Genomic DNA, 24,375 nt, shown 5'->3' on the forward strand with positions numbered 1-24,375 from the left:
TTATATTTATCAAAGATATTTCAATCCATCTATCATACTTCTTCATTGTTTAATCATTTATAAACGAAATTATTTATTCTTTATAAACATTATAGCTACAATAATAAAACCAGTTAATTAATATGTAAAAAATCATGAGATTTTACAGTACAATTCACCGACAACTAATTGCACACTACTTTATGAAGAAACAAAAAAAAGGAATCTTATGCAAGCTGAAGCAGTAACTTAGCTCCGCAATGTATGCAAACTTTAAAGTGAAATATAAAAATTTATCATTAAAACCAAGTCTTACTAAATTTTTTATACTAGCCTAAATATCTTTATAATGGGAAGATTCTTATGAGCTTATTTCAAGACCTTTTAAACAAAATCCAATGCTTTTGCATTACCCGCAATATAGAAAATACATGTCCATTCTGTTTACTCTTACAAAACTTTTATTGTTTTTATAGCAAAATTGTGGACACAGGTGCAGGATACGCAGCTCGTGCTTGTAAAGTGACCAGTAAACCGCAAACATAAGGGTAACAATGTTTTCTGTTATGAATGAATCGGCAGGGGGGAGATCAGTTGTCCATAGCATATCTTCGGGTCCATTCTTTGGCATTACGTATCGCTTCACTTTCATTTACTTTCCAAAGATCAGCTACATCATTAGCCAATGGATCATCTGGATTTGGTGCACTTAAAAGTGCTTGTATTGAAAGCAGTACTGTCCTTATTTGTAATGCTGGACTCCACTTATCCTTGAGAATATCTAGACAAATTCTGCCCAATCTGAATACAATAAAGTGCTTATAATAATTGTTACATATCCTTCAAACTTATGAAACTTCATTAACAAAGATTTATTACTTACCTATCAATATTTGGATGATATATTTTTGTAATAAATCTAACTTTAGGTGCCGACATTGGATAGTCTTCTGGTAGGAACAATTCAAGCCTAAATAATCCACCTTCAAATGGCGAGCCCTCAGGCCCAGTTACAATTACATGAAAGTACCTAGCATTTGTTTCATCCGGTACTGCACTAATACCTGGAACTGGTTCTTGCATCAATCTCTGTGTCTCCTTAATGATCCGCCGTGGCAATGCAGCCATTTTTATGAAACTGTTAAGAAATATAATCTTCATGAACAGAAATGATTAAATTCATAAAAATGATTAACAAATGTGTGGTAGAAACAATATTTTTCCAAATGAGGAAAAGCATATAAAGCAAAAAAGATAACAGAAAATATAAAATATTTTCGTTAAATTAAAAGAATGACAAAAAGTTTCTGGCACAACTAATAATTAACCGTTGATCGAAATTCGCCGCTTATTGACAATTTGAAGGACCATGAAAAAATGTTGAGAAATATATAAGGAGCATACGAATCCATACAGATAGATGTATATAATTCAGAATTGCATAAAAAAATATTTTGGAAAAACTGAGCCGGCTAACAAAAATTATGATTCTGCAAAGATTTGAGATGAATTTTCACCGAGTGCCTACCAACCTCTTGGTTTCGGTCTGTTCGATTTCTACAAGTATACAAAAAGAAAATCTGTTAAAGTTGAATATGCCCAACGATTTGGTGACCTTCGAAAGTCTGACGTTTAAAACTAATCAGAAAAATCTTATTTCGGGGATAAAGCGGAAATACTTACGACTTTAGGAAAATGTACCCGCGTCACTCCGCAAAACTAGGAATTCTCCGGTTTTTTCTTCCAGAATTCTTCACCCAGATTTTTAGCTTTTGCCACTGATTAGCCAGTGATTGCTAGCTAGAATAGCAGAACCGAATAAACTCTAATTTCACAAGAACTACCCTGGAATACTTTAACCGAGTGGTTAATTAAATTTCCTCAAGTAAATGTGTTTTTTCCCCTTACACCAGCCGCTTCTCGCGATTCATCTTATCACGCGTTGATGGCGCTGCCCTGCAATTTTTTGTGTGCCTTGCCTTGACTTGCGTTTAGCTGGGCAATGGGTCCAGTTTATAATTGTTAGTAATCAATTATATTTCTCAACAAGCAAAACTAGCTGTTCTCTTATTTTTTAGTATTATCAAAACGTTTTTTTCTCGTTTTAATCACAATTTATTTAAGCCTTCCTTGCTTCGATAAATTTTTCTATTCGTTTGCATTTTTGCCGTAGGTAAAAAAGCGTTTATGGAAATTCGGAAGTTACCGACCGATTTTTTCCTAACTAATATGTTTTCACATCTATTATATTTTTATGGAATTTTGTACCAAGAATTTCCAGTGAATTAACAAAATAAAAAATAAATAAGATAGGTTAGACACTTATAAACTTATGGTGATTATTTATCTTTTATGAAAATAATTTATAGAGAGAGAAAATTAGAAATCAGTAAAGCAAACAATAATCTTGAACTTGATATATGAAGTTTTCTGGTTTGTTATCCTCGCTCAACGACGTTACATACAATGACATTTTTCATTCTTGAAATGTCAATTGTCAGTTTTCAACTGGCATTACAAGAAATTTTTCTTCGAACGATTCTTGTATTGTGGTAATTATTGTAAATACAAAGGTAAGTGATTTTGTTTTAGTTTCAGTCCTTTTCAAAATATTAAAATTTGTCAGTTGAGAGTTCAGATAATTTTTTAACAAAATTTCAATAATTTAAAACTATTTATATCTGCTTTACGTGCGAATGCAGTTATATATTAATTTTTTAGATAAGGTAATAAATTAAAAAATTAGTTAGTGTCGTATGCAACTTTATATAATTTATTTTTAGGTTATACTTTTGATTTTGATATCATAAAATAACGATGTAGAAAAATTTCTATAATTGTTATTAAAATAAAACTTATTTTTTCAAAGAGAAAAATGGCTGATGTTAGATTGCTTCTTCAAGAGGAAGGTAGATCAGCTCGTAATTTGGTAGCATTTAATGTACCGGTAGGGACAAATACTACAGAAAAGATTACAAGAAAGCCACCCAGTGTACCTAGGATTGTTCATTCTAGTTCAAGCAAAAGGACAATGCAAAAAATGACAAGGGTCAGATCTGCTTCAACTGGTCGTGATAAAAAATCTGGTAAAGAAAACAATAAAATTATATAAAACTCATTGATTTATTGAATTTTGTTAGAGTTTTTGTAAAAGACCTGTGTAATTTAAAAAGTATATTTTTCAGAACTTCAAGCAAGATATTGGGCATTTCTATTTGGAAATCTTCAAAGAGCAGTAGATGCAATTTATCAAACATGTGAAGAAGATGAAAATATTTCAGAATGTAAAGAAGTTATTTTAGTACTAGAAAATTTCACTCGTGATTTTCATAATTTAATTGAATGGTTTAAAGTTAAATGGGCATATGAAAATTCACCTCCACCATTAAGACGTACACCATTAGCATGGGAAGTAAGGAAAACTTCACCCTGTCGCATGTGGAACTCAAATGTGATTCCAAAGTCATCTAGTCCCTTGCAAAGGATAAGTCCAACCGAATCCATCTGCAGAAGCCCAACTGACTCTTTGCCCTCCGAAAACAGATCTGTATTGTCTGACAAGATAAATCGTGTAAAAGAAGAGCCTGTTCATAAAATAGCTAAAGAGAATCGAAATTATATCTCTAAAGATAATTCTAGCAATAGTAGAGAAAGACAAATAAGAGAAATTGATAAAGGGAGTAATTCAGTAGCTGGTTCAAAATCTGTAAATAAATCTAATTTAAAACAGTCAATATCTGCTAAATCAAATATTAATAGTACAGTTGCTAACAGAATATCTGATACAAATTGTTGTGACACCAGAAATAGATTAAATGTTAAAAATAATACTAAACAGATGAAAAGTAATCAACAAGCTACTAATAGTAAAAAGAATACAGATAGATCTACAGAGAGTGTGTGTAACAAGACTAATAACATAGAGAGTGTAAAAGATATTGAAGCAGTAAGAAATGAGATTAATACCAAAGTTAGTCAGCAGAGTAAAAAGGAAAATACTGGAAAGAATAGTAATATAAAAATTAAGAAAAGGATTGATATTATAATTAATGATGGCTCTGAAAATAGGACTGCTCCTAAAGCCTTGACGAGTGCATCATCTTCTATTAGCATAAATAAAACAAGCAATACAGCTATAAGTCGTTCTTGTTCAGCAGTATCGCGCTCAAGGTCTTCCAGAATGCAGGAGAGAAATCCTTTGGAAGCACCAAAATTTATTAGGAGTAAGACTACTCTATGTGATAAAAAAGTATTAAATGTAAATAAAACAAGACCTGGAACTTCGGTTATTGTCAGACGTCCATTTCAGCCTTTGGACAATGAGGTATAAAACTATTTTATTACATTTTAGCATTATAAGCAAATTTTGTTATTAATTTGTCTATCTCCATATCTTTTTAGAAATCTGAAGAAAATATTCTGAAAAAGGAGTATAATAAAGATATAAATGGTTCTGTAGAAGTATTAACCAAGCAAACGAAGAAAACTAGAGAAGATGACGACGGATGGCAAACAGTGAGGAGTCGGTATAGGAGAGGAAGCTCTCACAATTTAAATATGTCTACGCGTTTTCACAAGCCAAGTACCGCTACATCCTTGCCAGCATTATCTATAGAGAGCCCAGCTGAGAAAGGTAAAAAGAATTGCCTTACCCCAGACGGGAATCAGCGGTCCAAGAAAAAATTTCTAGAGGGAAAGGCCGGAAAGAACATAAACAACGAAGTAGAAAAAGTGATAGGGCAGACTTCCTTTGGCGATTCAATAAAAAATGAATGTGGTGATTTTTTGAAGAGCGCATTAACTTTAAATGATACCAATTCTACTTCAGTCATCGCAGCTATTTTTAAGAATGACGCGGAATTACTTGAGAAAAGGATTCAGCAATTCATGGCTGCGCAAGCAGAGAGAGAGAGAATCATTCTGGAGGAAGAGCGAAAAACTGAGGAAGCGGATTCTCAAAGAAGTCAACAGTTATCAGATGAAGAAGCATTTCTTACAAAGCAGATTTTGGAATTGGAATCCACTGATATTGATATTGACACAGAGACGGATGAAACTGACGGTGAAATGATTTTAGAGATCGAAGATGAACCAGTTGAATCGTTGAGTGTTGTATCTGACGATATCAGTCTAGAAGACAGATATGAAAATATGTTGGAGGGCATGTCTTGGGCAGAAAGAGTAGATACACTAGCCCAATTGCAAGCACTGGTAGCTCGTCATCCCGGCAGGGCTTTAGAATTACACCAAAAGCTATCCTCACCGTCCAGAAAGAGATCATTACCCGAAACTTTACGAAGGTACCAAACTAAGCAAGCCTGCGCCCAACATAAGCGTCAAAAGCTTCTAATGGAAAAATCGCAGCGATTGAGAGAACTGCTGAATAAAGTGGAAGATGTGAAAAGCGCGAAGAATCAATTGATTGAGGATAAGAGAGTCAGAATGGAAATGAAACTGAAGCGAGCTGAAGAGAACAGAACGCAGCATCTTCTTGAAATCGTGAGAAAGGCGCACGATGAGGATTCAAAATTGAAAGAAATAGCTTTTATCAATGAATTAGAAGCACAAAATAAAAGGCACGACTTCATGGCTCTCTGCCAGGAGCAAGAAGAGAGATTACAGGTAATTTGCTTCTTTGCGAGATCGCATTCGAAAGAAATCTTTATTCTTGTCACTTGTTGTAATTATAGGGAATTCACGAAGAGCGTCAGAGGAGGCAGGAGGAAAAAGCAGCCAAAGAAGCTGCTGCCGAGGAACGAAGAAAAGTATTGGAGGCTGAGAGGCTGCTTCGAATCCAGAAAATGAGACAGGCACGCAGGGAGAGAGAGGAGAGAGTTGGAAAAATGCAATTAGAAAGAGAAAAAGAACGCCAGGTAATTAAACTAATTAATAATCGTAGAATAATCGTAATAATTTTCAATGAAATAATGGAGTGAATTTAAAGGAATTGGCGAGGGAGAAAGCAAGAGACAGGGAAGAAAGGCTTTCAGCATTGCACGCCGCACAACTAGCGAATCAAGAGGAGCTACAAAAGAAAATTGCACAAAAGCAACAAGAATCAGCCAGGAGGCACGTTGAGAACATTGAGCATATTCGTCAGCGTGCTGTGGAGTCTTCAATTTTAAAATCCGAGGAAGTTCCACCAACTTTAAAATCTTACCCAGCGCCAAAACAGTGTTCATTGTGCAGTGTACTTGTAAGCATTCGTTTGTATATTCCTTACAAAGTATTCATTTTAACCGGTCAGTGTGGTATTTAATGATGTTTTTGAATAATGCATTTAGATACCGAACGAAGTATATCTTCTAAGTCATTTAAAGGGAAAGTTGCATCTAACAGCAATTCGTAATGCCCATGATGGTCGAGAGCCATCCAGGGACGAGCTTCAACGATTTAATATTTCCCAGATATGTGATATGGCCTCGACTATTAATACCACAGATAACAAAGCAGCTAAAGAGAAACAAAAAGCCCTCAAACGCCGGTGTAGAAAGATCAAGCAGAGAATGGCTCTTCGTGGAGAAGAATACAAAGAAAGTATAAAAAACGACATCCCCCTTAACATTGAATCACCCAATAAAACGAAATTTAGGAGAAACTTGAAAGAACTGGATAGATTGTACAATAGTCATATGAAAAATACTTGGGCTAGTGTAGCTGTTGCTGCTCTTGAAAGATGCTTGGGCGAAATTACACGAACTTTTGCTAAATCTGTAAGAAAATGCATTAATTCATATTTTCTTCTAAATTATTGCCAATGTGTGCTATACCATCCCTTTCTATATTCCAGTGCCCCAACGACCAAGATGTATTCAGATCTCTTAATGGATTTGAAACCCTCACGAATTTGTTTAACTTATGTTTAAATGCACAAAATTCGTCTTGTAATTTACCAAACAAGTGAGTATAAACCGTGAAATACAAATTGGGTTTAGTAATTTCAAATGAAATTTATAAATCAATTGAATTGCAGGCCAATTATATCGCTGTGCAAAGCCTTCAAAGCAAGCATCAATGGGCACAAGGCAAATATTGAAACTATCTTATTGAGCAATCAGAATTTTGCCATCGTTGACCTTCTTCTGCAGCGATTAGAGGTGGGTCGAGATCTCTACTGTTTTACGAATCATTTTATTAGGCCAATTAACAAGCGAAGTTCTATGAATGAATAAAAAAAAATCTCAAGTGGCGCCAAGTGTTTCCCTCAGCTGTTTGTGGCATTTTTTACTATCCTGTTAATACCGCATGCTGTAAAAAAGAGATAGTTATCTTTTTCTGGCCAGCCATTCGCATCTGTCATCGTACGCTTTTCTCTTAAAAGCGTGGTTTGTTTTACGACTCTTACAAAGCTCTCTTGTTTACAAAAATAGATCCCGGGAACATTGCGCGCGAGAATTCATTCATAGAAATTCCTTTAACACGAATTGAATCGCTTTCCAGTAACACCCAATTAATCAGTGTAATTACCGAAAATCAATTAACAACAAATTTTGTCTTTACATAATGATTTATATATTTTCACACAAACCAATTTTTTGGAGCGGAGGAAAAGCGTTATACGCATCGTTCGATGAGTGTTTAAGACTCGTGCAGGTTGGAATAAAATAATTCCCGACGAGAGTAACGAGAGATTAGCGAGGCAGGGAGCATGTAGTACGACCGCACGCAAAGTGAAGCTTCTGGCCAGAAGTTAATGCGCAGCGATAGGCACATGGATTATTCCATTGGCTGAGCCTTTTTTTCAAGGCACTCCGGTGCTGCTAAACGGACACAAGATGACATCGGCCTGTCATCCTGTCCCGCACGTCGGACCTGTCAAAATAAGGATTAAGAGTTTTCGGACCGGTTTCTACCTTCCTCCTTGTACACACTATATCTCTTGTTACTCTAAAAATATCTGGAATATCCCAAGCTCCCTTACAACTAGTAAGGCTATTTTCTTTTTCAACAAAATTATTAGCTTTTCGCAAAGATCAATAAACTCTTGAAAATTTGATTGCTCCTTAGTCTTCCCAAACAATATATTTTTGCGTATATTAATTGAAAAAAGAAATATATATATGTACATGTATTTTTCGGGAAAATCTAGAGAAGGAGTTTGATTGTCGTGGTGATTCGGTAGGAGTTTTTTGACAGTGTGCGCGTGTGTTTGTACGGCAGTGAATTGCCGGGACGAAAGCCCCCTCCGCAAATGCATTAGCGGCGAGAGAGCTTTTAGTGACGTCACAGACGTATAGCGAAGCACACACGCGTATTAGAATCGGGTTATACTGGGAAAGCCGCGTTTGTCTGGGACGAACTGACGAACGTGCGTGGGTACTTCCGTTGCTACTTCCATCAAGCTCTGCTTCCAAGTCCCGGCCTAATCTTTTGTCTCTCACCAACTCCCCTCTCCCCCTCCCCTTCCACCTCCTCTCCCTCTCCCCTCCCACCTCTACCTTTCTATCAAAGCTTTTTCCTTCACTTCGCATCAAATCCACCGCTCTGTGATCCTATAAAATCTAATATTCCTACCAACCCTCTTCCCCCCTCTCTTACTCGCACCATCCAATAATCTCGTTATTCAATATGTATATCTAATTATTAAAACGACTACGATAATCTAAAACTTGGCAAAAAAGCTCCGTTTTTTCGCGATGAAATCTCCTCGGCCAGAAAAATTTTAGCCCGATTGAGCATCGGTAATAAATTCCTGCACGCATGGACTCTGGATTTTCTCATTTCAAACAAATGGTCAAAATTCGACTATAAATCCTGCGTGGATAGTCGAGGAACGAGAGAATGGACGAAATCAATGCTTGGACCATTGCGCAAAGGGACCTTTCTACGATTTCTCCAATTTCCTATTGAGTAGTCAAATTTATGATCGCTTTTAAGTCGTTGACTTTTCCCCCTTTTTTTGCTCCTTCCCAGCGTCCGTGGCTCGATGCGTTCTGGTGGAATCTGGTTGTGGTGCGAGGAGCGCACGATATGGAGGAAAATTCGAGAAATTTTTAGGCTCCTTTGTTCGGAGGAATCGATCGCTGGATTGCTTGATAATTCTTGTAAAGAAAGCGGCTCTTTTAAGTGCCCCTTCACCACCAAGTGATATCCAAGAGCGAGGACGCATAGGATTGCATCGTCGTCTGCCTTAAGAATTGTTATCGAAACCTTTCATCCCCGTTAACTGTAATTTAACATCCAGAGAGCGTGCACGCGCACGTTGCTTGGATATATCGCTGGAACGACCAGCCAGTCGCCACTATCAATGACTCAACGCGCCAAGAATTTGCTGCCTCCTGTATCCGGCTGATCCACGTGATCTACTCTAACTCCTCCGCTCGACCGACTACCGAATTACTTTTAACAAACTCACTCCGAAATTGCATTTTCCATCCAATCTGTATATCATGTATAAATATATGTAAATAATTGTGAGCGAACAATAAATTAATGGTTGGCAAAATTATCTTTGTTTATTCTTCCAGGCATTGACCAATCTCGACGACCAATCCCAAATTTTGGAGTCTACTGGTAATTCATCCGGATGTGGAGTCGTAGCCACAGGAGCCTTACAATTACTGTGCAGTCTGATACCCGAAGAACCCTTCGAAAAATCTGTACTGTCCGGCAGAATTCAGGATATCTCCGCGTGAGTACAGTCAACTATATATGTGTTGACAATTAACGTGAATTTTTCACTGCAGCGATCGAACGAGTCTAGGTTTGAACAGCAGTTTTATTTATCTGAATTTATTCTAATATTGACTTAGAAATAGACGGGTATAGACTCGATATTTCCGTGTCACGTTTATGCAGAAAAAAATTGTGGAAAATAGACAGTGGAAGAGAAGATTGAAATTGGAGCCGCGAAAGGGTTAACGTTTTGGGAGGTCTTTGAGAAGGAAGTTGACCCAGGTGCTCCCTATCTCGATGTCAAGAATCGGATCTCGAATGGAGCCAGCGGAAACAGTTCGAGTCTCGTCAACTCTCGTCGTTGGAGTATTCAATTTTTTGAATGCAAAGACCGTCGTTGTTTTTCCCCACCGAGGGTGGTCGAAAAGAGCAAACGAACGGAGTCTGAAGAAAATATGAAGCGATTCACCGATAATGAGAGGGAAATTTAGCTTAAAGCGTTCTTTAAATTGGACTTGGCGAGGGGGAAAAGGAGACTGGTGGAAAATGACGAAAGAATGTATTGACTCGCAGTGCTTGGTTGAACTAGAAAACTCGTAGGAATAATAGTGCTTACGTAACGCGTCGATGCAAACTTATTATGATTAATTTCTGAGCCAGCGAGAATAGCAGCGTCACGATTTTTACAGAGTGCCGAGACTACCCGCCAGCCGTTCCTCGTTTAAAACTGCGCAGATGTGTAAAGGCGATCAATCATTTCACACCTAGTAATATTTTTATAACCATCGTTTTGTATAATGATCAGCCTTAAAGCAGTAAAGGCGATCCCTGAAAACGTTGTTAGAGCCCTTCACCTGGAGGCAAATTCGAAAGGAAAATCCGTTAGAGTTTGGAAGAAGGAAGATTTGCTTGTATGTTTGCAGGATCGAACAATGAATAATTCTTTTTGATATCGACAAGAGAGGGACACTTGTGGGATTGATAAAGCTTATCAGAGCAAATGATGTTGAGCCTGGTTGAAGGGTAGAATCGACAGGTTCATAAAATAACAGATGTGTCGCGAAAAGATAAGTATTAGATAATAAAATATGTATGCCGTGCCATCAAGCTTTATCCTAGAACACACAAGCCGCAATTTATGATTAAAGAGAACCTTATGTAGCGCTGCCTCTCTCAGGAATTGTTCCTTTTACTTTTGCAGTCAACGGTAAATGATCCTTTTGTCATAAGCTCCAAAGCACAAAGCCTCCAGTCGCGAATTTAGCTTTGTAAATCAACTCCCTTCTCTCTCTTACTCTTCGCGCTATTCCTATTCCAGCTGCTGCACTAGCAGCAACGAGCATTTTAAATTATTCCAATGCCAACGACGCTAAAAGAGAGAAAGCTTCTTGGAGCAATCGTGGATATAATAATTTTACACGAGCTCCATAAGACTCGAGTGGAAAGCCTCGAGCAGAAGAGGAGAAAAATTTATAAGCGAATATAAACCCGATATAGAAAATGGAATAAAAGATTGACGAAAAGCAATGTGGTCGAGGCACGATCCGATGGTGTGGGAGGGTGGAGGCGGTAAAAATAATGAATCGGTACTCGTTGCATAATCGAAGACTCTCGAAAGGAAAGATAATCGGGGCTCAAGAGGCAATCGCCGAGGTAATTGCTAGAGAACCCATAGAAAAATCAGTCGACAAACACTCTCACTGTTAATCCAGATAAGTTCCAAGACGCCTGACTCGCGTGCCCTTTTCCCTCTTCATCTCTCCGCAAATTCATACCGTCTTTAATCAGGATCAAGCGGAATAATTGGTAATTTGCCCTTGCGAGCGTGGATAAGATGTCCCCTTTCTTCTCTCTCTCTCTCTCTTCATTAAAATTGGGATCTTGCTTCAATCAACAAAATACTGATCCCATCCACCCGGTATCAAATTAGAATCACCGATCCACATTTTTCTCTCTATCTTTTAATTATAACCATTCCACTATCCTCCCTTACTTTACATTAAGTAATTTTACGTGTTTAACGAACGAATCCACTGCACCGCCTAGATTCTCATTGTTTTTCTTCAATTTTGCTCTTTCACCGACCAATCTCCCGTCTCGTACATATTTTTTCAAGCAGTGTCACACTGTGTGCTGAAAATGCTCCGAGTGTCCAGTAGCGAATCTCAGTGATTTTCGCGAGAATTCTCGTGAAAATTTCTTGAATCCTCCGGACTAAAAATTTCTACGTCCTTCCTTTTCCAAGCTCTCCACACAATGATGCGTGGTAGTGCAGAGGAGGAAACTGTATACGCTGCCTGGGAGGGTTGCGTACTTTCAGGAGGGGATGAAAAAAAATTTCGAAATGGAAACTTAGGGGTGGGAGCTCGCGAGAGTGGCTCTTTCGAAGCAAGGAATGAAATTATCAGATCAAACAGCTCCTGCTGTTATATTAATAAAATTGATTTCCCGTTACTATATACCAAAAGACAGACAGACCCTGGCCTGTCATCCACGTCTAATTTAGTTTCGCTGGAGTCCAGTTTAATCACGCCCCGGGACTCGAATCGTTCTCGTTTTTCTTTCGCCTTGCCCGAGATTCAAAAATTGGAATGCAGAGTTGAGGAAGGAGCGAAGGGGTGGGGGTGGCGGAGGATATTCCGAGGAACGAGAGAGAAAAAGTGGAGTATCGAGGACAAAAGGAGGAGGAAAAGAAGGGTACGAGAGACAAAGGAAGGAGGTGGTTGGAGAGAAAGGCTGGAAAGCTGTGGCGATTGAAAAAGAGGGAAAGAGAAAGAGAATTATTGTGAAGGGGGTGGGGGAGGGGGTCGAAGAAAAAAGTTGGTGGGGCTGAATGAACGAAGCGGGTGGGTACGTAATCTGCTAATGGACTCTCTCTCCGTCCAAATTCGCCCTCCTCACTCGGTGCGTTCGTGCGCTACCCTCGGCACCCTCTCTCCATGGCTCTCCCGCGACTCTCCTTCAACCCTCTTCTATATCTCACTATCGACTATCAATACAACATTCCTTTTCCTTTTCTCTCCTTTCCCTTTTCAACCCCAAAAAAACTACCACAAAGTTATTTTTTCTGTGCCTCTTTTAAGCCTCCTTCCCCCCACCCTCTTACCATCAATTAAATCAGTACAAAGTTCAATATCCTGGATCATCCAGCTTTTTACACAGAGAATCTCCTTGGAAAGAAAGAAGCGAGAGTTTTGCGTAGGAGTTAGGTCCAACTGGGGACTTGGTAACCCGATAGGCGTTACTTTGGCAGTCTCTTAGTCTGTCAGAATTAGACGGCAGATGCTCCGCACCACGGGTATCAGCTGGCCAGGAATCGCCCGGTGTTGCCCAGTGATTCATTCCTTAAACTGACCAACTCGTTTCAACTAGGAAGGTAAACCTTTCGTTGGACCATACAACTATCCTTTCTCGCACCGTAACTACGATATTAATTGATTGTAATTTTCAGGTGGGCCACATAATTGTATATGAAGGTGTTACTATTTCTGGATCAATCGTCCTATATCTTCTTGTACACTGTATCCCAGTCAGATGTAGCCGAATCACTCGCAGTCTTGTTAAATCTCGTCGTAGCTTGGAGTATATGGCGAGATAAAAAGAGAGAGTGAGAGAGAATAGAGGGAAGAATCGACAACAGTGAAGTTTGGCACTTAGCAGAATGGGAACAGAAGCAGCCGCGCCTATTCGTACTCACGACCCCAGCCAGCCTGATCAAATACTTCTCTCCAATCCCGCAGTTCCCACTACACTCTCCCGTCACTCTCATCATTACTGTCATCGATTACACTCTCCATGCTCGATCTGTCTTCCTGCACCGTACCGCATCCAAGCGTTTTATTCGACTCTTAAGCATTTATAATCGTATCTTTTCAGCAAAGATAATTTCGACTCCAAAATTCGATGATAATTTAGCAGCGATTAAAATTGCGAGTCGAAGCAATCGTTGGGTTGATTGCTGATTTTATTTGTTGTTGAAGAGGGAGAGAGGGGTGGGGGGGGGGGGGGGGGAGAAGGAATTATTTATCAGTGGCGCGCGTGACAATTGTAGCTTTTGCGAGCTCTTTGCTCGGGATCCAATAATGCGCGAGTTGGCACGCGAGAAATAAAGAACCTGAAACAAGGTCAAAATGGTGAAGGACTCGGTGGAATTGGTAATGTATTATAATCCTGTGCTCGAACAGGCCAGCAACTCAGGATATTGCTACTCCGGGCTCGTTGACGCGTAATGCATTCACGCTGGGATTTTCGGCAGCCGAGAGGGTGAAGTAGCAGAGGGACCCTGGTACTCTCCTGCGCAGCCAGCGGTATTAAGCTGCCCTGAGAATTCGTTCCGGCGACTTTGCACTCCGAATTGCGATAAGCCAGACCGAAATGTGCCGTGCGAATCATTCCAAGCCCAACAAATACACTCGTCCGAACAAAAGCCACCGTGAAACCTCGCCTCTCTGCCACATTATGCCACAGCCACAGTTTTCAATTATTTCTTCTCATTCTCTATCGATCGGCGATTCTACGTAATTCAATTTCTGACGAAGAGTAAACGGAGAAGAGTAGATTATTGTAGTTGGAAAAAGTATGAAAAATATTTATTTGAGGAGGGGAGAAATGTAGGGGGAGGATCGCAGGGGCAAGGGGGTAAGGTAAATTCGGAGACAGGAGACACTTGTCAGTGGCACGCGGGGGGTCGGTTTCAGGGGTGGATCTGGGGACGACTCGGTAAATATTGTAACAAGTGTGCCATCCCCGTCACTTCGAGTCTCCTCGCAGCCAACTGCGATTGACCAACTTTTCATTCTTCGACTATCCACCGAATTTCACTATTCAAACAAAGATCCAATTGTCGGGTTCAATTTATAGGGCTAATAGCGCGTTAAGATTATCCATTTTCGTTGGTTCTTCCTCGATTCTCGATCTTTTCGTCGAGAGTGGTCCGAAGTAAAAGGCCAGGCTGGTGGGTGGGCGGAGGCAATCGATATTCCTGAAACGAAACACGTTGAAAAGCAAGATAGACAGTCGAGAGCTGACTGGCCTCTCGGCGTCTCCCTCTCCGCTTACCGGAATGTCATTTTCACACTTCCGCCATTTCGCTGTGCAAACACCGAGCATCCTTGCTGCACCCGTCGTGTCGCCTCCTCGGCCAGCTTTCACTCTCCGAGACCCAGTTCCAGCGCAAATATCCTTCTTCGCCATCTTTCCCAAACAAATCCACCAACAGGAACAGATAAATCTTCTCAATTGGCGGGGGAAATATCTTTTATCTCGTCCCGTTACGAGTTGAGCTAGCAAAAAGTTTCCTCTGGCTCTCTTCAGCCATTCTGCAGAGGCGAGGTACGTCGTATCACGTATCGAGGGGGCTGCTGAAAAATTTCAACACAGATTATCGGTTCTTGTTCATCCGTTCGATTAACCCCGGCGAGTCTTGCATAGCGTTAAGTGTATCGGCTACTTTTCTCCTCCCCCCTCATGCCAAATATATTTTTGCCACCCCCACCCCATCCCAGGACACCCTCCCTCCCATAGGCTAAAGATATGCACCCCGAGGGGCTTCTATGAAATAATCATATGGTTAGCTAATGGCAGTCCCGGGGTGGCTCCTGCATCTTCCAAGGGTCGAGGGGTGGGGAGTAATAAATAAATTCGATGTATTTGCCCGAACCCCCGCAAACATTCAATGATAGATCGCAATCTCGACCCCCTGCTGGATAAAACTCAGACGTGCGTGAAGATCGGATCTTCCTCGCTCAAAAGCACCCACCAGGAATTTTCACTCTTCATACCTTCACGCTCATTTTCAACCTAGTTTCACTTCGAGGGCTTAATCAGCCCTTAATTATCTCCAACAAGAATCTCTCGGTTTCTTCAAACTGGCAGATTTAAAAAAAAAAAGCAACGATAAATAGTAATGAAATATTTCCTGGAGAACGGCGATCAGCGGACGATGTAACGAAGGAATTATTTTATCGAGAGATCGAGCTATGTAAATGGTGCGTACTGAATAAATTGTGGATAAGCCGAGGAGGAGAGGAAGAGAGGAAAATGAACGAGCACGGATCGTCGCGGTGACCGAATCGACACTTTCGATAATGACCGACTATGAAAGGGGATTTAATAAATTCGCTAATAAAATGCGTCGGGACGTACACAGGGAGCAGTAGGATTACTATGGTGTCCCATAATCTGTATAATAACACGAATAATACGGAAAAAAGGGGAAGTTTGCAATATCCCGAGGTAGGTTTGCCCAATCCCCAATGCCAACAATAAATCCATCCATTAGTTATTTTGGCAAGGAACATGAATTTTTTATGCAAGAAATCTTTGCTGTTGTTATGCAACAATCAGCGGATCTTCAAAATTTCTATTGAGAGACGATGGGTTTCAGGTGGAACAAGAGCTAAATTATTGGTTAAAACAATGCTTGAGGAAGATGGTTGACGAGGTAGGGCAGCGAAGTGTGCATATGGGCAACGTTTGTTAAGATAGACAAGGATGGACGAGATAAATAAGGCCAGAAGCATGCGGAGTCTATGGGGAACGCAAATAGGGAGCGTGAAGGGGTGAGAGAGAGAGAGAGGGAGAAAAACAATGTATTGCTTACAGGACGCGGCATGTGCGACGGCGTAACACGAGAGGATTATAACATCAGTGGGCAATTCTCCGTAGTTGAGTGCCACCGAGAAGAGTACATCGACTTGACAGCAAATGGCAAATGCAGAAAATGCCAAAAAACAGACGTGTCTCTCACAACACTCTTTAAAAACCTGAAGAGACTTCGAATGTCTAACTCTCTCATTCTACACCAATGATACCTCTGAGGATATCTTCCAACGTTATTTTACTTTTCCTGTCAGATCCTCAGCAACATCGATACACCATAAATATTGTTTTTAATGTATTAAAGTTGTATATAAAATTAAAAATGAAGTGTGGTGTGAATGCGAAAATATGGGAAGATGTACGGTGTTGCGTTAAGGTTTAATCCGCGTTGGCGCATGCGATGCTCATTCTACGGGGTTGTATATGTTTTCTTTTTTGTACAGGGTGCCCCATAGGAGAAGGAGAGGCCCCCAGCGGAGCGTAGAACGAAGGGTGCGCGCTGTCAGTGCGTATTATCGGCCCCGCGTACGTACACGCTCGTGCCCAGTCCGTGCCAATGGATATTCAAACACGCATAATGCCTCCCCCCCTTCCCCACTCTCTTCTTCTTCATCACACACACACCGACGAAAAATTGATTTTGTGCTTGGTGCGAGCCAACTGTCGCGTCTAATCATAACTAGCTGCAAGCTAATCCTACTTGCCCCCTACACTTCCCTCTCCCATAGGTTACTGTAATAGAAAAGTCCTGTCGCGTGCACAGGATACTCCAGGACCAACTCCTCTCAAGCACCTTTTACTCACGCTCGCTTAACTCTCTTCCAATCGCACAGCTTGCCCATAAATAATCCAAGTACCAAAAATTCCCTCATTTTTTATTAATCTCTTCCTATGCTAACCGAGGTCAGTGACCTTGGGGAGTCATCAAAGCGCGAAAATCACGTTTTTGGTATACTCGATAGAATTTTTATTAAACCCACGAGTCTCATTGCAAGCTCAAGCTCGATTCTAAAATAAAACAGAAGCAAGCGATTTATAACTTATTTATTTAAATTTGAAGTATGAAAGTTTATTTTTAGGAAGAAAGGTTGAACGGAGTATAATTTTGCAGCGTAACTGATCTATAAAATTATTCCGTGTTTCAGGTATCTGGTAGCAGGAGGGTTGGTGGATCGAGTATCGCGTCACGCGAGGGCCTTGATCGAGACTGAATTCTTCGTGGACCAAGAGAGGGAATCGCCCTTGATAATCGCTTGCTACGATCTTTTGGCGAGGATCTGTCGACACTTGAAGAGATCGGTGGTACAGGAGAACAGTGGGAGTCACGGGGATGCTGGAACTGGCGAACAAACCACCGTGGAGTGCCATCTTCTCAGTAGTTTGACCTTGAACGAGGCAGCGGGCTCGATCGGCACGCTTTACACGGCGATCGCTCTCTTTCCTCAAAACCAAAAGGCAGCCTCACCCACACCCAATCAAGCCAGCGTAACCAGCAGCGTGAAAAATCTCGCGTCCAAAGGCCTCGCTCTACTCAGGGCCATTGCTGAACTCGATTTAAACCGGTTACAGGTATAGCCCCTCTGAATTTCTGCTACCGCAATATTCCCACTCTACTCGACGTTTGTTTTTAACTAATTCCCCAAGCTCCTTTCGAAATAACCAGCGTGGATCTTTAATCTCGAGCAATCGTGCCAATTATCGCAAATGCTTTGCATTAACACGCTTTTGGACCAACGAGCATAGCTATAATTACTCGGGACAAATTAGACTCTAATTAGTTTGGTGGGAGGTAATTGGGACACGGATGTGAAATTCAATTGATTCGCCTTATTTTCTCTTTCTCAACAGTCTCCTCTGGTGTCTTTTTTTAACGTGAGTTGTGGTTTGAAAAAAGGTGGCTAATATATATATATATATATAGGGGGGGGGGGGGTGAATGCGGGTGTATCGTCAGATTGGGTACGGTTAGGTTGGGCTGTCATTAGGCACGGGGCGTAACGGCCAGTGGATGATGGAGATATCGTGTAACGCGAGGGGCCTGTCAAGAACGAAAAGGCCTCCCGTGAAGTTCGCAACGATCAAACCACGAATTGAATCGAAACGGCACCTCTGGCGGCCCCCATAAGGGCCCCTTCGTTCCCGCTGGACCTCCTGTCCCGCCAATCCCACGGGATCTTTCATCTCTTCCTAAACCCCATCCCTCCCCCTCACCATGATCCAGCCAAAAACCAACGTTTATTCATTCTCTTTGCCTTTTCTCTTTAATACCAGCAAAGGATCCGAAACAAAAGCTTTTCGATCACTTCTGTCGCTTCTTCATTCTCCCTTTCTTCCCCGAAGCTTTTCACCTCCACCTAAAATCACTTCACTCGTATTAAAATCGTTATTGATGAGAATAAAGAGCAAACTGTGATTTTCCACTGTTTTAGAATTTATTGGGAGCCGAAGGCACGAACCTCCAGTGGCGACTCCTGGCAAGTCACTTGATCACGAGATTAACTCGTGATCCACTACCTAACAAACCGGAAATCGGAGCCCCCAGCTCGGTCAGCGTTCAAATCCTCTGCGAGTTGTTTGCGGTTCTTGGATACTTTGCTATAAACAATCCGGAAAATCAGGTAGAAGATGGTCTTTCAGCAAAAAGGATTTTTTTTCCACTGTTAATCGTTCCCACGAAAAGCCGAGTAATGCAAAGTCTAGCGAGCTCGAATTAACCGCAGACGTTATCCACGTGTTTTCGATCATGTTAGGATAAGGAACAGTGATGTAAGGAATCTAATGATAATGTGGTCAGCTATTAGTCAGAGGAATTACGTAAAATGGTAGCTTGGCTTTGTCGAATGGATTATGGTATAGAATGCTACTGATAAAAATGGGTAATACATTGTTATAACGAGGATGCTTTGGTCGACGTGGAATGGTACCACGGCTAATCTTAGGTGCCATTCCTGCGATATCGTTGGGAATACTTGGGATGCCTGTGGGTGCCCTCCGCGTCGATTTCCCAGCAGAAAAGTACAGGCCACTATCTCTGGAGGAGTGTTCCTGGATAGGCACGCAGAAAAAAGGGCCGTTATGACGTTACCAATGGCGCCAGACCGTCGCCGATTGTCGTTAGTGCTCGAATCCTTCACCATAAATCAACAAAACTTTCTTTCTCAATTAAAAAAAAAAAAAAAAAAAACCCTTTCTACGGAAACATCTGTTAACTATACAGTGTCGTTATAATCAATAGAAAAATGGGATTATTCCTACAGGTTAGAATTGTTCGATAAAATAAAGCCAGCGAGGAAAGTCGATGAATAGATGTGCAACTAATTTAGGAAAAATTTTCTTTTTTTGGAGCGAGCTTTTTATATAGTCCAATGGAAAATCCGGACGAGAATGGGGTGACGGAAGTCAAGGTTTATCCACGGGAGAAATCTGATCTATATTCAAAGCTCTTGTTTGACTTCGGTTGAGAATGAAGCATATCGGTTGGGAGAGACAATTAATAAAAACAGAGCTCTGTCCAGCCTGGTGTCCATTGTTTTCCAATCCGTGCGATTCGACAAAAACAATGAACCATAGCCAACTATTTATTTCTCTTGTCAGAATGCCGCGGCAATAGGGGCCGGTCGATGCAGAGGCCTAACGTCAATAATAAAAAATCGCATCGATAAACGATAAAAAAATGCCAAGAGCAACTTAATCTGACAAATAGGAGAGTGGAACGTGGTTGGGGAGGGGGGATAGCTATTCCGAGCGTTTATGGGAGAATATATTTTAGAAGGCCTTTGAAGGCGCTTGATAAGTTTGAGGGTGAATTTAACGAGTGGAGTAAAAGCGAAAAAAGGCGAAAAGAGAAATGAAGAAATTTGTTCGGGCCGAGAAGAAAGGAGGAAGATTCGAGGAAGAATTAGCCGGGACGATTCGTAGGAATCGAGTGGAAATTCTGAGCCATTCAGCATGTTGGCGCCTCGTAGAATTTACGTGAAATGCAGAGTGCACGCGTGCCGTATATGGCGAGCGAGGGGGTTGAGGGGCTGACGAGGAGTCACGGCGAAGATGCAGGGGAGGGATGGAAGCTGTTAGACACAACACACTCAGCGGACCTCCCATCAATATACGGCCGAACGCCGTTAAGATATATTTACTCCGTTCCATTCCCTAGCTGTGTCAGACCCAATCCGTGCCCCGCATCTACGTACCAATACCGAAAAAAACCCTCGCACCAACTCACCAATACCACTCTAGCGGAGAAACGCTTGCATTTGGTGCGCGTGCACCAAGATGTAACGTTGAGTGCATCGGCGACGTCGAGCATTCGTCTTTCGGCGCTTTTTCATCCTCTCCCCCTTTAAATCTGCGGGAAAAGACGAGGCCTGGTGCACGGGCCACACGGCCAAACTCGGAATCCGAAATCGAGGAAAGCTCCGGAATCCCCGCGCGCGCGCGCGCACCCTCCAACATCTGTAAGGGCTTCGACTTACAAGCTGCTAGAACTACTACTTTGTCCACCAAAGCACTCCTCGGTGTACAGCCTGCTGCGAAATTTTTGTCAAATTCTCACAGTGCTATATCGTTGCTGATATACAGCATGATAACATCGCTGGTGGAGATTATGTTTATACGCATAGTTTTATGGTTGGGTTTTCAATCAACGCTCGCAATTCTTTGCCCTCTCTTCGAGCCTCTTATATATACAGAATCATTGTTCTTCTTTAGTTTCCGACTTTTTTCTACTCGGTTCGCTCAAGTTCCTCCGCTGCTGGTCTCTTCGGCCTCTGCACGACTAAATTTACGTGACGCAATTTTGCTTTCTAAATCGGGTGCTACGAGGTACGCGGATTGATCGAGCAAAAGAGAACAGCGACGGGACAGAAATAAACGAAAAATCGGCGTGGAGGCTCCGAGGTACGATACGCGCCTTTCTCCTACAGCGTCCGGAATTGAAAGTTGGCTCGTTAGCGAGCGATAGGGGTAAGGAGCATGTGGGTACTTCCTACAAGAGTTTGCTCGCAGGTGGATCAAAGAGTATCCTGTCTAATGCCACTTGTTCTAATGCAGATGTTCATTGACAACTTTGCTGCACCTTCTTTTCCTCGTTTCCGTAACACCTGGAACATTTGCCCGCTTTGGTTCCCACGATCCTACAAAAATGCTCCTTCGATTGTTGATTTATGCAGCCACTATTTTGATACCAGCAGATTGAAACGACGCGATCGTAATTTTCTCTCGTTCTGTCGTGAAATTATAATAAGCTGTATCGTCGTGCAAAGCAATTTTTTCTTAAATGATATTTAAAAGTATTTTTGCAATTCTGTCGTAGTTGATACTTCAATCGGCTGGTGCTGGTCCGAGCGTTCTCCAGCAATTGTGCACATTACCATTCCCATTTTATGGAGATCCAGCATTGTCCTCGTATACACTACCAGCGTTATTAGCCGCTACACATCATAATCCTGAAGCAATTTCTGTTCTATCTTGCGAGTTATCCTACCAAGTAAGCTATCTTGTTCTTTATCGTCATTAGCCTTTCGTTATTTTATTTAATCACCAATTATTTACTTTGAGTCTTTTGAATGATAAATTTATTGAATAAATCGAAATTTGTTTTTCAGTTGTTGGAGGAGTACAAAAAGTCGGAAGAAGGTAAACAGAATCCTTTGGTGCGTTTACTGAAGGATACGCCTAGTCCTCCTCATACAGATCCCTTGGTCGAGAAAGTTTAGACGATTGAAATAAACTTGGAATTTCTTCAATTAAGTCTATTTATGTTCACGAAAGTTGGTAGGACCCAATGTCCTCAATACCCTGGTGGTATTAAACTGACGAATTGTGTAACTCGAAAATTTTTCACATTCTGATTTCAAAAGGCAGTCCTTACTTCATGCCTTGCTGTTTTTTTGTAGAAAAGATAGCCGCATTGTACTTACACGGGTCATCAAATCAATAACTAGAAAAACAATATTTTATTTTTTATTTATTTTATGTTTTTCTTATCAAAGATAATTATAAGCAGCCAATCAATCCATCCAGTGTACAGTTAGCGAATATCACAGATGAGAAAAGTAATCAAGTCCATTTAAACGAACCGTAAGCTTCCAATTGAGCCATTTAAAACGATAATATTGAACTTGTTCCAGCGTTTAGCAAATGTAATAAGATTATTTTTTGTTTAGTTTGCAAATTATTTTAGTCTAGTCCTTCTAGAGATATTATAAAAGAAATTTGCTTTCTTAGATAATTGCATATATCTGCAGCGCGCGTATTTTGATAATAAATACAGGGGGGGGGGGGGGGAGTCGCTGGAAATTGTCGCCTTTTAGATGTTAGAAGCTCAGCATTCGATAGCAGTGAGTATCTATTATAGAAATATTATCAGCTGCGGATAATTATAAATTTGTAAACGTATAAATAACCAACAAATACCTACCATGAATAATAATTTAAATAATCCAGTAGGACAGAACAATTCGGAGTATAACTTATATATATTAAACTATATTATATAATTTAAATTGTGTGCGTCGATTAACAAATTTACCTAATTATTAGAGAAACTATAAACGATGATAAATTATTAAGTACTTAAAACGAACCATGTGATTTGGTTTATGACTGCTATACGCGTACAATTCGTGCAATGTCCTGCTGATGCAATTAATAGTTCAATATTAAGTTAGTAAAATAAATCGTAATATCAGTCGAATTGAGAATCATAAACGTCTCATATGACTGAAATCGCGTATACTAATAAAATGTTAGTGTTATTTATAATTATATCTTAGAAAGTTTTAAGGAACAATATAGAAACAAAGAATTTTAAAGCTTATAATAGAAAATAAGAGAGGCGAACGTCAGAAATATTGTATTTTTCTACGATAGTTTAAACGAGAAATTACAATTCGATCAATATATATATATTTTTGAAAAATTTATTTTTCCGTAAAAAGTATGATTTCCTTCAACTAAACACATGTAAACTTTTAAATCCCTAGGGCTTTAAGAAAATTTGCGTGATGTAAATATATTTACCAAAAATCGGTGCTTACCAAGAAATGGAGAACACGAATCATTTGTAAGAAAAGGAAAATTCTGTAAAGGATTTCAAAATTACAACTTTTCTAATAGCAAAACTTGCCGCTTTTTTATTTGCTTTGCCTTTCTCATAGCAGAGGATTGAGAATATTGGGCCGGATTTTCTTCGAGGTAAGGTTTTGGAAAGAAGACGAGAGGAAAATAATGTGGTTGACGCAAATGCACGCGTGCCGTGAGGAGTTGATGTGCATTTGTGAGCGTGTCAGCACGTAAAAGCAGAAAGCAACGCACGAGTGATATATTATGCAGTCCCGCTAAGTGGAGGACCGCGAGAAAGGAGAACGACGCTCACAGTGGGGTTGGTAGGGGGAGGGGGCAGGGGGATGAAGGGGGAACGGGGAAGCTGCTCGTCCGAGCAGCTGGATTAAGTGCGCCTATAGATTACTCGCGAGGGGAACGAAGGGAGGAAGAGCGGGACTCCGCTAAAACGCCTCTGGAAAAAAATGACCCTCCATGCACCATACGTCATCCAGAAAAACCAGCGTGCGCCTTTACTATGTTAACTACCGCCTAATTGACCAACTAACATTTCTCAACTAACCATCGTCAACCCTGATTCTCGATCGACGAATGACAATTCTTATGGGAAAATGATAAAAAATTTAGTCCTTGAAATTTGATTAAAAATAAAAAATCCTTCATTGTAACAATTAAAATAATTCCGGCGAGAATGGAGGATTATTTTTTTTTTCGATCGGAAGGAGAGTTTGTAATGATTTTTTAAAAGCAAAGATACGAGAAGGGTTTTGTGCACTAAGCTTGCTGCAAAGTCCGAGAGCATGCGTGTAGAATCGCTATATCCATTACGCTTATTACAACCCCGACTACCGGCGTCCTTTAACCATCCCCCTAGATCCACCCACCCTTTTACGCGGATGAACATCGATCGACACCCGACCTGCCAGAGCCTCACCCCTTCCGCACCCCTTCTTCGCTCCACCAGTCAACGCGCCAGGTAACCAAATTGCCCTCATTCTCCGATCTGCCAATTTCTTTTAACGAAACAATGCTTTTTCCAGGAAACCCTAACCGTGCAAAAAAATACTGCAACATTCATCCCAGAATCAGATCACTGAATTATTTTTCCCGGGAAAGACA

At 40.7% G+C, this 24,375-nt stretch overlaps 2 protein-coding genes across 3 annotated transcripts; one reads left to right on the top strand and one right to left on the bottom strand.

Moving 5' to 3' along the window:
• Positions 1 to 417: 417 nt before the first annotated feature.
• On the bottom strand, positions 418 to 1,895 carry LOC136774463 (ubiquitin-conjugating enzyme E2 N). The gene is made up of 3 exons (XM_066728771.1): positions 1,663 to 1,895; positions 863 to 1,117; positions 418 to 780 (listed from the first exon to the last, which is right to left on the bottom strand). Exons 2-3 carry the CDS (start codon positions 1,105 to 1,107, stop codon positions 570 to 572), a joined length of 456 nt encoding a protein of 151 aa, XP_066584868.1. The 5' UTR covers positions 1,108 to 1,117; positions 1,663 to 1,895; the 3' UTR covers positions 418 to 569.
• Positions 1,896 to 1,935: 40 nt separating this feature from the next.
• Positions 1,936 to 23,300, top strand: ssp3 (short spindle 3). Of its 2 annotated transcripts, XM_066728755.1 has the most exons (15): positions 1,936 to 2,000; positions 2,349 to 2,552; positions 2,849 to 3,065; positions 3,165 to 4,303; positions 4,381 to 5,601; positions 5,670 to 5,852; positions 5,924 to 6,175; positions 6,264 to 6,692; positions 6,770 to 6,879; positions 6,953 to 7,076; positions 9,447 to 9,610; positions 17,340 to 17,763; positions 18,624 to 18,812; positions 21,506 to 21,679; positions 21,798 to 23,300. In XM_066728755.1, exons 3-15 carry the CDS (start codon positions 2,855 to 2,857, stop codon positions 21,906 to 21,908), a joined length of 4,731 nt encoding a protein of 1,576 aa, XP_066584852.1. In that variant the 5' UTR covers positions 1,936 to 2,000; positions 2,349 to 2,552; positions 2,849 to 2,854; the 3' UTR covers positions 21,909 to 23,300. The 2 variants fall into 2 exon arrangements, with proteins under 2 accessions (XP_066584852.1, XP_066584853.1); XM_066728756.1 differs by lacking the exon at positions 1,936 to 2,000 and having other exon boundaries at positions 2,282 to 2,552; positions 2,763 to 3,065.
• Positions 23,301 to 24,375: the final 1,075 nt, after the last annotated feature.

The sequence above is a fragment of the Prorops nasuta genome, unplaced genomic scaffold (assembly GCF_024137725.1).
Source record: "Prorops nasuta isolate Cenicafe-Biocafe unplaced genomic scaffold, Cenicafe_Pnas_1.2 PNAS00006, whole genome shotgun sequence".
Classification (NCBI taxonomy): Eukaryota; Metazoa; Arthropoda; class Insecta; order Hymenoptera; family Bethylidae; genus Prorops; species Prorops nasuta.